General features: G+C 27.8%; 1 protein-coding gene across 1 annotated transcript in view; it reads right to left on the bottom strand.

Annotated features, from left to right (window-relative positions):
• Window positions 1-15661, bottom strand: part of LOC107436467 (homeobox protein six1) — a 31850-nt gene extending 16189 nt beyond the window's left edge. Inside the window, exon 1 of the mRNA XM_016048204.4 lies at window positions 14779-15661. Coding sequence (XP_015903690.1) covers window positions 14779-15386 — 608 coding nt within the window. The 5' untranslated portion in view covers window positions 15387-15661. The remainder of the gene's footprint in view (window positions 1-14778) is intronic.
• Between the last annotated feature and the right edge of the window lie 618 nt (window positions 15662-16279).

Here is a 16279-nt window from a genome sequence, read left to right as displayed (position 1 = left end):
GAATATCCAGTAAACAATAACCATATAATCAGATTAATGAACTAAATAAATGTTTTAAATACCGTATATTTTGGCTTTATTAACCAGAATTATGTTTTATATTTATACCAAAATGTCTTTACCATACAGTATGGTAATTTTACTAGAATTTTCTTGATTGTGTATGGTGATATTTAGTGATTTAGGGTAATAAGGAAAATATCTATTTAAAAATACATCGTGACAATCAAAATGTTTCGTAAAACGTCATTTTTGGATCAGTTTAAGTGTCATTTTTTCATCAGTGTAAGTGTCATGGATTATAAAATCATTTTATATTTAATAACTTTCATAGTATTCATTAACTATCATTATATTTCATAGTGATTATATTTAATAACCTTCATAGTAAAAATCATGAGCTTCAAAAACATGCAGGTGAAAACAAAAGTAGACATGTTTCGCTCAAAAATAAGCACCCATTCTCAAGATGTGTTTGGGTAAATAACATTTTTTGATAATTACGTTTCGATTCGTTACGTTTACCTTGATAATTACGTTTGATTTTACGTTTCTTAGGCGTAAAATTTAGAGGCGATAGTTCAAACCTATCCAGCAAAGCTCTAATTAATCTGAGAATTACTTATAATTTAAAGTGTGATTTTTGTCTTCCCCGAATTTGCAGCTGAATTAAAACAAAGAGGTCCGTGTTTAAAAATCACGAATTAAACTTAGTGATCACAACTTAGTGAATGACAAAGTGATTACAGAAACAAATAACATGGAAACATCCAAATATATATACACAGATATTTTCAAAGCACTGAGTTAATTTGTCGAGTTCATAATAAGTGTAACAGGGTGAGTAGCCAAATTTTTCAACAAAAAATAAGTCATTTTTAAGCACTCTGCAAGCACTCAAAAAATATTTTTAGGCACTTTAAAAAAATTATAATTATGCAGAGTGGACAAGTTCTTGACAATTATAGGTTTTATCCGTCATGACAAAAAAAAAAAACTTGACAATTTTTGACAATAGTCAAAAACCCAAATTTTTAAATTTTGGGTCAAAACATCTATTATAAATATGAAGTATTTTTAAATTATCAATTCAAAACTAACTAAATCCTGAAATTCAGAATATCTTGCAAAATGCAGCAAAGTTGCACATGAGAGTGAAAGAATCTCACTGAATCCAGCTCAGTGTTCGCACATGCGGACCCGCAAGTATTTCATTGAACATGTAATGGCGTCTTCAAACGCCACACCAAAATAGATCGGGGTTGAATCAACTGTGAAAACGTTGAATAGAACAATGTCATTTTGCACAGTTTGTGACGAAAATAAATATGGTAAAGAAAAAATGTTTTATTTTTAAAAAGGGAAAATAAAGCACTTTTTAAAAACTTCCCATGAAAAAAAGCACCTTTAAAGGCTTTTAAAAAACGAAAATCGAAAATAAGCACCTTTAAGCACTTTTTAAAAACGCTACGCACCCTGTGTAATTATTGCGCGTCCGAGTTTGTAAGAGGTAATTTGTAGTCAGCCTTTAGTGCGTTGTAATCAGGACATTGTGAAAGTTCAATTAAATAAAGTTAAAACTTGAACAGCCTTTATTAGTATTAAATAGTTGTAGCTATTTATATGCATAGTCAAATTACTGATCATTAAAAGAAATTGTAACAAAACTAAACATGTATAGATATCAGGGGTCTGTCCAGACATTTTGTGACATTTTGTGTTTTTCGTGAAATTGTGAAAAAATTACTCACACTCTTTCAACCAGGGTCCGCTTTTGTGAATTTGTGCAAATAGGGTCCGTTATTACAAAGAAAAACTTTTTCAAAGAGTTTTTGAATTGTAAAGACATACAAGACTATGCTCAACAATGTAAAATTATAATTAAAAAAATTAAATTTTCAAAAATAAACAACAATTGCTGCTTCTAAATTAGAGATGCAGCATACAAATATTTGGTAATTAGCCTATACTGCTGAACACAGAATATTCAATTCGGACGAATAATGGAAGAATCGTCTGCCGAAGACAAAACTTAATTCGTTTACATCCATCTTTCTTGTTTTCTGCCCTGGAAAGGGTTTATTCGATTAACAAAATAATAATGAAGATAAAAAAATTTGTGTAGGGTCCGTTTTTAAGTTAAAATATTTTGTGAAGGGTCCGTTAACGGACCCAAATTTCTTCTAAACAGACCCTGGATATATAATTTTAATGGTGACAATGATGCATGTTCTTTCTCACTTTCTGATTCCCTCTTTCCTCCTTTGGGGGTGAGCTGGGGGTCACTGGTTGCATCACCACTTGATGAAAAGAGGGGAGACCTTAAAGCTGACCCCTTCTTAGAAGAGCGGAAGTAGGGAACATAAAAGAAAGTGCTGTAATCCCAAAGAACAACTCCAGTCTATTTGCCACCAACTTTTCACAAATAAACGAGTCAACAAATATCACCTGATATCTCTTAACATGAAAGATTCGTTGAATTTCTGAGATTTATTTTTGTATGTTGACCCTGTGTTTGCGTGACTTGATCAAATTTCGAATTTTACAAGCAATAATATTGGATAATCTCCTGCTGAGAAATCTTTTCATAGAACAAAATTTTAGATTATTTTATAACTTAAAAAATATTAAAGATAATAATAAATAAAATAATAAGAAAAATAATAATAATAAGTCAAAACGTCCTTAAGTGTATAGCTATTACAGGTAGACCTTACACTTATCAATTTACATATTGTAAGCTTTTTGCACACACAGAAAAAAATATTAACATAATTCTGGTTAATAAAACAAAAAATATACGCTATTTAAGAAATTCATTTGGTATTTTTTTCCGCTGTTATGGTAGCCGTTCTCCGAAAATTTTGGTTTTACAAAATTATAGTTCTTATTACTACTTATTTTTGTAAAAAATACAAATCTGAAAAGTAACTTTATTCAAATAGATGGTTTTTATGCCAAGTTCTAAGTTATCTTGATAAAATTATCACATTTACCAAATTAGATAACCACTGTAAGAAATTTCCATATCAAATTATGGTAAAAAGCACCAGCGATCAGTGTGCCTGCACTTTTTATTGTAAAATTCATTTTTACCACAGCATGTTACAGAACAAAAATCTGATATACCGTAATTTCCACAGTAACAATCGTGAAATCAGTGAATCACTCTAAAATTGAAATAATATTACTGTAAAAATTATAGTATAATATTTTACGGTGAAATGATTTTTACGGATGATGCTCACCGTGCTTACCGTGATTTGATGCAAAACTTTTTACAGCGCATATTACAAAACATTATTTTACTAAATTTTACGAAAATCATTATCAAAGTGCTTCGCTAAAAATTACCTAGCTTTCTGGTGTTTCCATAGAGTCAGAAACACTTTGAATTTTACCATATTCTGGTAGTTTTGACTATAATTTTTTTTTTTTTAAGTGCATAATTCGAAACTTTGCAAACAGTCGCTTTTGGAAAGCCAGGCTAACGCGATAAGTCTCCAATTGAATAACAGTCTGAAACATTTTAGAATAATTAATAAACATTTTAGCTAATTAGAAATAACCTAAAGTAATCCTTCCCCTCTTTCCTTAATTATCTTAATGGCAAATAAGCCTAGTGAAATTTGTACTTTGGAGCAGTTTAGTTACATACCGTTAAGGAACTGTTTAGGTACATTTGAAAATACTGAAGACTCTTCCAATTAATTTAACATTTGCAAATATTTGAATTTTTCATTGAGACTACGAAATATGTCAGAACAAAATATAAATAAAAAGAAAGTAATTTAAAAAATCAATTTTTTAAAAAAAAAATTATTTAATGTTTTAGACTTATTAATAAATCATTTTCAAGCACAATAATGAAAAATAAATTTTTTAGTGAATTATTTTTAATTTCGTTGTTAGAATAATTCACAAGTCTTGAAAAGACAAAGTTTCTGTTATCTGAAGATGGCCCAGACATAAAATGGTAGCTAAGTTTAGGTTCACTGTGACTGTCTTTCAAAATACTTTCACCATTTCCTCATAGTTTCAAGTCTTATCTGCAGTCTCGGTAATGTGGAACATGAATGTGACCATCTCATTCTTTGCTGACCGTTAGCCAAATGTTCTCTTCTGGACCGCTATTGGGAAGCCAGGGCCTTTTGAATTTGGAGACTATCGCCACAGCTGCCTCTCTCTTTTATATCGTTTTTTTTTGTGTTTGTTGGTGTAGAGTTATCTTTTAATCATTGCATGTAATAAATAAATCAACCATATTTAGTCTGGAGTTTGGAGCCATTCAGGGAAAATTTTAAATTCAACATTTTTTTTTTTAAATCAGCAGGGTTTTTTTTGCAAAATCTCTGTAGAATAGAGAAATTTATATAGCATTTACGAAAATAAATATACATGCTCTACGCTGTACAACAGAAGAGTAGGTGCCGAAGAATGACAATTCAAAAAAAGGAAAGAAGAAAAAATGATTCCCGACAAAGAAATAAAAATGATGAATTTGGCTAAATAATAAACATTCGTCTTGTAGCATGTGTACATCATAAATCAAATTACGTCAACTCCTCAGACACTTTTTCTCTTTCACGCTAATTTTTTTTTAAATTTGGCATAACAAGATAAAAACTGCAACAGCAACAACTTGGCACACTTGAATTAAATAATTATAAGTAAAAAAAATAAAACTGGGGATAAAGTAATGGCTTCTTCTATATTGCATAACTAGATACACTTTTTTCTAATATGTTCACCTGAACTTCTAAAAAAAAAACATATGTTTTTTTTTCAAAAAGAAAAAAAAACATGAAGATTTAATGAAATATTTATGAAGGAAGTTATTTTAATTGATGTTTTATAGTGCGAAAATAAACAGGGTTGGATAAACAAGAATATTTTTTATCCGCAGAATTAGCTCTAGAATTCACTGCTTTTTATTTGGCCATCAGAAACACGCCTATTTCAAGAAACATTCATTTTGTTACTCATTTACACTTGGTAAAACATTTATTTTACATAATCAAACGTCCACGTCATGAAATTTATATGTTTTAGGTTTTTAATCAATATAATTTTAACTTTAATAATATTATGTTTTGGACATACAATCTTTTGATCATCGAAATTGCAGTTTCCTTTCTATTAGTAAAACTTTTCATTTTACAATACCAAACGTTAACGACGTGAAATTTATAGACTTTAGTATTTTAATCAACATAATTACATTGATATATTAGATTTACTATTTTTCGATCAGTGAAATTGCATTTTCTTTTTTATCTATCGGTAAAACTTATTCACCCTAGGCAAAAATCGTTCCTTCACGTCGGTGATCCGTTGGTCCAGGGCAACTCAAATTTGATTCGGACCACCACGAAATATTTACCAGTGATCGATATTAGATTTACTATTTTCCGATCACTAAAATTGCATTTTCTTTTCTATCGGTAAAACTTATTCACCCTAGGCAAAAATCGTTCCTAGGCGTAATCTATTGGTCCAGGGCAACTCAAATTTGATTCGGACCACCATAAAATATTTGCGAGTGATTCCCCCGGTCAGCATTTACAGTCCAGCAGACTTTAACGACTCATTCTCTTTTATTGGAGATTTTTCTCGTGGCTGGTTGCAATTGTAATGCAAGCTTTTATTTCTTTTAAAATGTTTTACCTGAACTAAAAAAAAATTTTTTTTTAAAAAATCCAGAATCAATTTTTTTAAAGAAAAGGACAAACATGAGAGCGGGTCGTTAAATGCTGCTGGATTGGAAAATCGCAGCCCCTCCCCCCCTCACAAGTCAGCGATCAATGTAAAGGCATTGTTTATTGTTTGGTTTTTTTAATTTCCAAATTCGTGTTTTGGTATATGTTAATGACCAAAAATTCATCACAATTGAGCATATTTATTATAATTTATAATTTAAACTCACTTAATTTTTTTTTAAAAGTTTAATGGAGATATATAAACGGATCAGTGAAAATATGTACGGGTTTATTAATGTATGCAATCTTTGTAAGTTGATTCAGATAAGTGATGTAATAAGCGATAACTTAAAGTAATAACGTACAAAAAAGATTGAAGAAGAGATATTCATTATAATTTTCAGTTTAGTTTAAAAAAAAAAATCACGTGAATGTGTAAACGGATCAGTGAATATATGTACGAGCTAATTAATAGTTTTATTATAATTTAATTAATATGATTCACTGATCCGCGAACCATAGGCTAAATACTCTTAATTTCTATTCCTGCAATCTTTGTAAATTAATTCAGATTAGTGATGTAATACGCGAAAGCTGAAAGTAATAACGTACAAAAAACAAAAAAAAAAAAAAGATTGAGGATAGAACTCCAGCAGATAAAATATAATATCTACTGAAAAGTATTTTTAAAATTAAATCTTTTAATACACAGTAGTTTTTACAATTCTGCAATAGCATGAAAATTTTGGAAATTCTAAATATCTGTTTCGTAGTCAAATTTATAAATCTATACATCTAATTTAATAAAATTTACTATTTAAATTAGAAAAGCTATTTCAAAAGCGCAAATTAATCTAGACGAATTAGTTTTTTTTTCTGGGTTTGAGCATATTCAACGAACTGTAAAATATCCTTTGAAACAACTATTAGTTTTTTTTCCCCTTTGAAAATGGCGTTGCTATCTTAGTTCCGTTGAAGACATGGTGAAGTCAACCAAGAACAGGACGTAGAGTTATTTGACACATGCTAACACTTGATGAAACATTTCAACATCATTTAGCTTCTTACTGGAAACTCAAAATAAGATTGCTTGATTAACCTGGAAATTCACCGGACTTAAATCTCATTGAGAAGTTGGCGAATATTTCGGAGAGTTTTATTAGGTAAATGAACTGTTACGAGAAAAAAAGATGTGACACGATGTCTACGATATGAGCACAAATCTAAAGAACCAATACCAAACATCTTCAAGATCTAAGTAAGATATATTGCATTTATCAATGGATTAAAGCAGTGTTTCCCAAACTTATGACTTTTGTGTACCCTTTCTTAATTTTTCGCAACGCTGTGTACCACTAATAAAAAATGAATGTACTTTTTTAAAAATATGTTCTTTTTTCTTCTATTTTTTGGTACAGTTTTGTTAAGTTTATTTGCATCAGTGAGAAGGATGATATTGTTTTTGCTATGATAAAAAAAATTGCAGAAAAGTTAAAAATCACAACTGGCTATCATCACCACTAATTATTGAATATTAACTCTGCAAAAAATAGCCATTAGAAAAATACGTACTCGTAAATTTTCATGGCTAGCTTTGTTTTTAAATAAAAATTTTTGAAACTTTCGTTTGTTGCAAGATATTTCGGATACGAACGCGTACCCCCGTTAAACTGTTCCTGTACCCCTAGGGGTACGCGTACCACACTTTGGGAAACACTGGATTAAATTATTGTATTAATAAAAAATAAGAAAAATAAAAAAATGAGCCCTTGACTTTAAAATCTAAATAAAATACTAGGCACTTTTTTTAAAATTTTATAAGTGGTTTAATTAAATATTCAGATCAAATTTCAAGTTGCGCATGGATGTCATCGATAACCATCAGCCGACAATATCGATATATCAATGAGCACAGATGATTAATGAAGTAGTTTTATAAAGTGGGTAAATTTATTGAGTGATGTGAGAAGTAGGTTATTTTAATTCAAGGATAAAATAGTTATTCCTGAATTATATTTATTAAACTTTGAAGATAAGATGTATCAAATTATACTTAAAACAAGCAGATGAGCTCAACGAATGAAATTCTTTAAACATACTATCTATAAACTATTTTAACATGTTGTGATAGCTAGGCACTTTCTAACGCATGACGTAACAGAATACCCTTTTTTTTTTAATTTTAAGGACAGAAAAATGGCTTGTAGGAAAAGTTAAGGGATTATTTTAAGTTTGAGCTAATAATAACGAAAGAGGTTCCCAAGGGTTACGTTTTCATCAACAGTAAGACAAATATGTGAAAATTTGTCACCCTTATTATCACTCACTTATTTATATGGCACCTTATTTATCGTATCCTATTATTCGTTAATATTTTACGTTTCTTACCAGTCTTGAATATTATCCTTGGGGATAGCATAAAAAAATAATATAGAGACCGTACAAAAATGATGTTGCTGCTTTTTAAAATATTTTGGACCTCCCTCCCTTCCCGTTCTCACAGTGTCACACTTCATGATACCCCCTTGGTCATATGACACGCTATATTAAAATAGCATGTTATTGGTTGAAAAACAAAATACATGTTATAGGTCATATTTCAAATTTATTTAAATGACATTTGAGTGTTTTCACTAAAGCGGGAGAAAGCGAGAATCTCGCATATTTTTTCCTTTTCTCGCATTAAAAAATGATTACCGCAAGAAATTCGCGCATTCTATAAATCAGTTTCAAAATTCGCGAATTTCTCGCATTTTGTAAAAAGCTTCGAATTACGCCATTTATAATAAAATCCGTTTCACTTTCCTTCCTGGATTTGTCATTATTTTCAACATATGCCCCATTATCTAGCTTCCCTATTTACCAGTATTGTTCAGAACCTTTTCGAACAACAGAACACAACCACGGAACCCCTTTCAGAACACATTTCTTTGCAACCACGTGTTTCTTCATGTAAGACGTTAAAATTTTTTATGCACTTATGTAAGATGGACAAATACCTTGTAAAGGCAAAATCTATGATGATGCACCAAAAAGGCGTTAAAAATGTATTATAATTAAAGAAATAATTTTTTTTCAAGAGCTTTTGTGTTTTTTTAGTTTTTAGAAATCTCACTTAACTTTTTGAAATCTCACCCTATTTTTGAGAAAGGGTGAGAAATTCTCACCCATTTTTTTTCTATGATGAAAACACTGCTAATAGTATAACAATAGCAATAAAGATGAGAATTTATTTTGCTGAAGATGATAAAAAATATATAATAAATTGTATAAAATGTTTGGTTTGCTGATTTTCAATATTTTCATTTTAACAAAATTGTGGGATGTCACATTACTTGCTACCTCTCCCATGTCGCAAATTGTCATATTTTCAGAAAACCTCTACTGCCCTTTCGAAGTGTGACATCATTTATGAACGGCTCCATTGAGTATTTATTTGCCCACGTCATTTCATGAATACTAAACTCTAAATTCATTTTCTTAAAAATCAATAATTTTTAAAAATCAACAAATCAATCAATAATAATTAGAAAATTCTAAAAAAAAAAAGTATAAATGAAATAAATGTGAAATTTTGTTTCTATGATGAAATTTTTTACAATGTGCGCCGATAATACTCTGATTCGTTTTCTTATGGCAGAGAAAAAAATATACTAACATAACACTGAGAAAAAAGTATGATTAAAAAAACTGCCAGAATATGGTAACATTTAACATATTTCTAGCTCTATAGAAACAAACCACGGTAAAGTTTGGAAAAGAGCTTTGTTTTTGGTAATGACTTCTGGTAAAATTAACAATAAAATATGGTTTATATCGTGCTGTTCGGCAGTAATAATTTTAAGATTAAGTAATGTTATCATGATACCTTAGAGCATGGCATAAAAACCATCTTTGGTAAAATTTACTTTCAGTTTTGTAATTTTTTACTAAATATGTGATAGTAAGAACTATAATTTTAAAAATATATGGAATAAGTTAAATGTGGTAGTAAGAACTATATTTTTTTTCTTGGTCCTTTAATATTATTTCTATTAATTGGTTTAATTTTGATTTCTCATATTAATTAAATTAGCTAATTAAATATGCGTCTTTCATATCACTGCATTCGTCCTTAGTAAAATTCAGTGTAAAACCGGACTATTAACCTGATCTGGCCGTTTGCTGTTGATGTGAGTTATAGCAGCACTTATTTATAGATAAGAATTTTCGATTATGAATGAAGTCGAATTATGAAATTTTATGAACACAATTTTAAATTATAACGTTACCGAACCTCAGATTTTTGAAAAAATTAAAAATATTTTTCTAACAGGAAACAAATAATGTTTCTGCATAAAATATCTTTGTCTAATCATCTCAGATTTCAAAATTTTTAATAATACACCAAATAGAAATTTCATTATTAATTATCTTTGGGTTATTCATCTTGCCTTACTGTTCTTTATTTTTATATTTTTGTTATTTTATTTTTATTATTTCATTTTCATTAGTTTATTTTTATTTTTTTTTATTTTACTATTTGAAAATTGTTCCCCACTTGAAGAATAATTTTTCAATGCTTACATAGTCAGATTATTTAAAGTTAGTTTGTAGCTATCATCACCATGGAGATAGAAATAACAACGACAAACCAATTTCATTTTTCAAATTTAAATTATATTTCATGCAAATGAACATTTTATCACAATTTTCAGGTACTTATAAAAATTTTGAAAATATTTATACCTGAAATTTGCATTGAAAAAAGAAAAAAAGTGATTCTAACATTGCTCTAAAATTAAATTTTTGAGTGCTACTCATAATGCTTTGAATGCGCGTGTACAATATATCATAATTCTACTACTTTCTTATAAATAATTTAAAGCTAAATGATTAAAAAAATATAAAATATTTTCTTTAAAAAATTATAAACTTTATAAGATAAGAAAAAAAAACAATTTTATATTATAGCTAATATATGGAAAACTTATGGACTATATGGAAAATTATAGAAAACTTGGGATACATGAATATAATTTAATAAATGAAGATTATTTAAGTCTGTCAAGAGGTTGGCGACCGTAATAGTGTTTTTTTTATTATGTCTGGAACTACCGTAAAATGTCTGGAAAAAAACATTGAACTGATAAGGGAGACACTGAACTTTTTCTATCAAAATCAATTTATTCTAAACAAAGTATGTTAATATCAGTCGGTATGACCAAGAATTCGCGTTATTTTTTAAAAGCAAACAATTCATATATAAATTTCATTTCATAGAGATTGAGAAACGTTATTCATACATTAAAAAGTTAAGTTTTCAAAATCTATGAGTAAGTACATAAAGTTTTTAAATTCTATTAAGTACTATTATTACTATTGCATCTATTCATTAATTAATATAGTATTAATTTAGAAAGTCAGTTTAACTGTTGTAATTATTTAGAAAAGAAAATAAACTTCTAAAAATAAAACAATTTTAATCAGTAACAAATCAATACATCATAATTGGCATTGTTAATACCAATTAATCTCTATAACTATTTTTATTTATCTTGGTTTTGAAATAAAAGTTTTTATGTCGTTCTTAATTTGTTTATTTATTTTTTCATTATTATTTTCCAGATGAAATTTTTTTTCTAAACATAAAATTGTAGAATTACATTAATTTGGACAAATATAGTACTATTTGTTTTCCTATTTTATTGAATTAAAATTTTGAATAAGAATAAAACAAAAGATGAAAACCAACTTCATACAAATTAATTGTTTTTAAATTATATAGAATAGCTAGTATATTCGCTCATAAAATAAGTTAACTTTTAAACATAAAACAAGAGAAGTGAGTAGATTAGCATTGCTTATGTCACACAAATATACCTACTCATTTATTTATCTTGGTTTTGTTTTGATAACAGAAGTTACTTTATGGAGAGGGGAGAAATTAATTACTTTCTAAATATAAATAGATAGCCTGCAGTGTAAATGTCATCTAACTATAATTTTTCACTATTTAATAAATTTAAAATCATAAACAAGAACTTCTTTTGAGATATAAATACACATCTAAGCATTAAAAAAAAAGATAATTTAAAAAGTCTACATTTAAGTGTCATATAAACAAAACAATTTTCTAAAATTGATTCTGTTTTTTAAACAAGACGAAAATCTTTTTTAAAAAAATAATCATCAAATATACTTAATTCGATTTTGACTAAGAAATAAATATTGAAGCATAAAATGAACGAAAAATAACTGAGTAAGTAAGACTGTACTATAATATCATAAATATAATTACAGTTTTAATCACTTTCAAAACAAAATTTTAAATAGTATCTTTATAAATAAAACATACGAAGTAATTTTTATTCATGCAGAAATACTGTTACATTATTCATTCATCATTGTCATTGCTATACCATTTATTTGGTTAAATTTGCTCTTCAACTTTTTATTTTATGTGTGCATGTTTCAGCTATTTATTAAATGATAATAAATAGTAGTAAATTCAAGTACATAATAAGAACTATAATTTTGAAAAACAGAATTTCCGGTAAACTGTTACCATACGAAGGGAAAATAAGTTGTTTAAATACTGCATATTTTGGTTTACAATAAAGGTAAACCAAATATACCATACCATACAAGAATGGAAATTTTACTAGATTTTTAGTTTTAACAATATTAACTATTGAAACTAATTGTACAACAGCAAGTAAATATTATTTTTGTTACTTTTGTATTAAAATATTTTTGTTATTGTTTTAATTTTTGTTTTGAAATACCTTAATTTTCTTTAAATTAATAAATAATCGATCTATATATATATATATATATATATATATATATATATATATATATATATATATATATATATATATATATATATATATATATATATATATATATATATATATATATATATATATATATATATATATTTTAAAAACTTAGAATAAAATTTCACTTTACAATATTGGAAGAGGTAAATAAGTTATTAGTATAAGAAGTAAAAAAAAGATTTGTTCAAATCAATGAACAATCTACTTCCACAGAAGGCAAATCACAATTCTTTAATGAAAGAAGTTCTTCAAGGAAGTTTAAAAGTTCTTAATAGTTATGATTAATTAAAATATCTGAGAGAAATACGTAATTTAATAATTAAAAAAGACTTTAAGTAGCATTTTAGACAATTTAAAAACTAATTGGCATTTTGAATAATTTAAAAATTAAGTAACATTTTGTCTCCAGAAAACATAGCAACCACAGGAAACTGCTAAGCAAAACAAAACCTAAATTCTAGTTTTTAAATCCAAATTTTGCTATTTTCTAGAACTAAGTGCTTTTATTGTATTCAAAGAAACGTAACAACTAAAATCAAAAGTGTGTCTAAAGAAACTCAAAAATACAAATAAAAATGTAAAGTGTGTTTGCGAAATGTTTGTAAAATGATTGAATCTTGAATTAAATTATCCGATTAATTTAAATTTATATGAAAAAAAAATTTATAAATGTATAAAGGTTTACACAAAAAAAGTTTTTATTTGCACTTAAAATTTAAATTATTAGAGTATTTATTTAATTACACTGAGATGGTTTACAAAAAAAATAATTTCTAAGTTTCTATAATAGAAGTTACTGCTAAAACATAAGTAAAAAGCCGCTTTTAAATTTAGTAACTTATCTATTCTAAAAAAATTCGGATCGAATTTTGGCTATGGAACAATATATATTCAAATGATCAACACAATATTATTTTCAGGAAATAATAATCTTGCCTGTTTTATGAAGTAGTTAGAGGATCGGTGATGGTTATTGCCAGCTTATAATAATTGATTTTAAAATAAGTTGATAATCTAATCTAAAAGAAACTGGAATAAATTAATGTGCAAAACGTAGAATGTTCAAATGATCAATATATCAATATAATATTATTCGCAATGGAACATAATCCTAGTGTTGCAACTGACAATATTTTTTAAAATTATATTTTAAGTTTAAAATTGCAACTAACCAGTATTATTTTAGATAAATCATAATCTTCAATGGTTTATGAAGCAATTAAATGTTCAGACAGATTTTTGCATTAAATAATTTTAGATAAATCATAATCTTTAATGCCTTATGAAACAAGCAGACAGATTTTTAAATAAAATAATGCTTGCTTTTAAAACAAGTGATCTGTTCGAGGAAAAAAAATTGTCTGGAAAACGAGGAAAAAAAATTGGCTGGAAAACAATTGGCTTTTTCAAATGATTTACGAAATGTTAATTAACGAAACACAATATTAATATTCTAACTAACCAATATTTGAGATAAATCACAATCCTCAATGGTTTATGAAACAATCAAATGTTCAAATGTTCCATTTTGCATAAAAATAACGGTTGCAAACAAGTAATCTACTCAAAAAGAAATCAGATTAAATTTCAACTAAAAAACATATTATTTTCAGAGAATCCTAATATAAGTTTAAAATTGCAACTTGATAATACTATTTTAGAGAAATCATTATCTTTAATGATTTTTAAAAACCAATTAAATTCTCAGAGTACGTAACTATTTACATAAAATAGTATTTGATTTTGAAACAAGCAATCTATTCGGAAAAAAAATAGGATTGAATTTCAGCTGCAAAACATATTATTTTCAGCAGATCAAAAAAAATATTATTTTCGGTGAATCATAATCCATGTTAAATACTGCAACTAATCAATATTTTGGATAAATCATAATCTTCAATAGTTTATGAAACAATTAAATGCTCTGAGTAGGAATCTATTTACATAAAATAATACTTATTTTTTTTAACAAGTAATATATTTAAAAAAAATTGAATTAAATTTCAGCAAAAAAACATTATTTTCAGATAATTAACATAATATTATTTTCGGTGAATCATAATCTGAGCATAATATCGCAACTATTTTAATTATCGATGAATCATTATCAAAGTACAATATTGAAACTCTTCTCATTATCGATGAATCATAATCTGAGTGTAATATTGCAATTATTTTTATTATCAATGAATCTTAATCCCAGTACAATATTGCAACTAAATATTTTTTTAATTTAAATAAATATTGCAACTAACCTGTCCTTCTGTTCTGCAGCTCTGTCACGTTGCCGTCTGTTTTTGAACCAATTGCTGACTTGCGTAGTAGTAAGTCCAGTCGCTTCAGCAAGCTCTCTTTTTTCTCTGGGGGATGGATATGGATTTTGATGATACCATTCCCTTAAAATATTCCTAGATTTCTCCTTAAAACAATAACTCGTTTCTTCACCGTCCCATATAGTCCTCGGCAACGGGAACTTCCTCCTCACGCGATATTTCCCAACGGCACCAAGTGGTCGACCCCTCTGTCGCTCGGCCTCAATATAGTGGGCCTTCAACCACAATGTCTGTAACTTAGGATGAGAGTTTGGCGTGAAAGGGTGGCTTTCCAAAATCCTGTAAAGTTCTTTGAAATTACCACGGTGGAACGCTACCAGAGCTTTGGCTTTCAGTACACTTTCATTTCTTTGAAGCTGGTCACAAGCCGGTAATGACCATAAGAATCTGCCCAATCTTTCAATGTTCCCAGACTGTTGAAGTACTTCGCAGACACATGCGACTTGTTCCTGTGTGAAACCGAAAGACGGGAGATTGTTGTTGCTGTTGGGGGACCCCGCGTTATCGGTCATTTCGTTCCCGACAATCATGAGTATGTTTTGTCTTCCTTTTTTTTTATTTCTTCTCAAAACGTCTGGTTGAAATCAATGAACTTTTTAAAATGTAACTGATTAGTTAAATTTTTTGTTTTGTTTGTTTTACTATTTTGAATCGCGTCGAGGGAACAGCTTGGGAGGAAGCATCTTCACTCAACTCTTCGTCGCGTGTTGTTGAGATGCCGCGATTTTTTTAGAGAAGGTTACCGATTTGCAACATCTTCCCACTTGCCTCTCGTGTCCCCGAACGTCCCGCCAAGTTTCGCCAAGGGAGGCATCCCAAGGAAGAGTTGGATGATGGGCGGAGACTAAACGGGGAAACCAAGTGGAAATACGAGGGATTCAATCATTCTTTTCGTCAGTTTATTTTGACGAAAGAAAACAAAATGAATAAATATTTGTTCTAATTCTTTTTCAAATTTTTCGCTAATTACTATTTTGTTTTGCGCTCCCATTTATTATATTTTAATGTAATTGAGTAATTAATTGAATGTATAATTTATAATGATATATTATTCAATGAGTATTTATTTGGAATTTTCCTTTTTAATTATTTTCTTTTAAATGTTATTTTATTTTATAGTGTTGGCTTGAGTAATTACCATAAAAATGGATTGTTATTTTTAAAATATTTAAATTATTAAAGAATTTCAAACGTTAACGTGAACATTTTGACATTGTTAACTTATAGTTTTTTTTTTTTTTTTTTACGAACTTGTGATAAGCATAAAAGAATGTTAAAATGTATGCCAAGTATTTCAGTGAAATTGCATAAATACTATGCAGTAATTCACTTCAATTTTTATTTTTTTTTAACTGTGTTTCAAGTATAAATATTTCTTAGCTTGTAATTGTTTTGAAATAATAATAACTTAAGCTTATACTTA

This window comes from Parasteatoda tepidariorum, chromosome 6, assembly GCF_982258835.1.
Source record: "Parasteatoda tepidariorum strain Cologne lab strain chromosome 6, Ptep-v5.0, whole genome shotgun sequence".
Taxonomy (NCBI): Eukaryota; Metazoa; Arthropoda; class Arachnida; order Araneae; family Theridiidae; genus Parasteatoda; species Parasteatoda tepidariorum.
The sequence above is the reverse complement of the archived record's forward strand: the minus strand, read 5'-3'. Positions and strand labels throughout refer to the sequence as shown.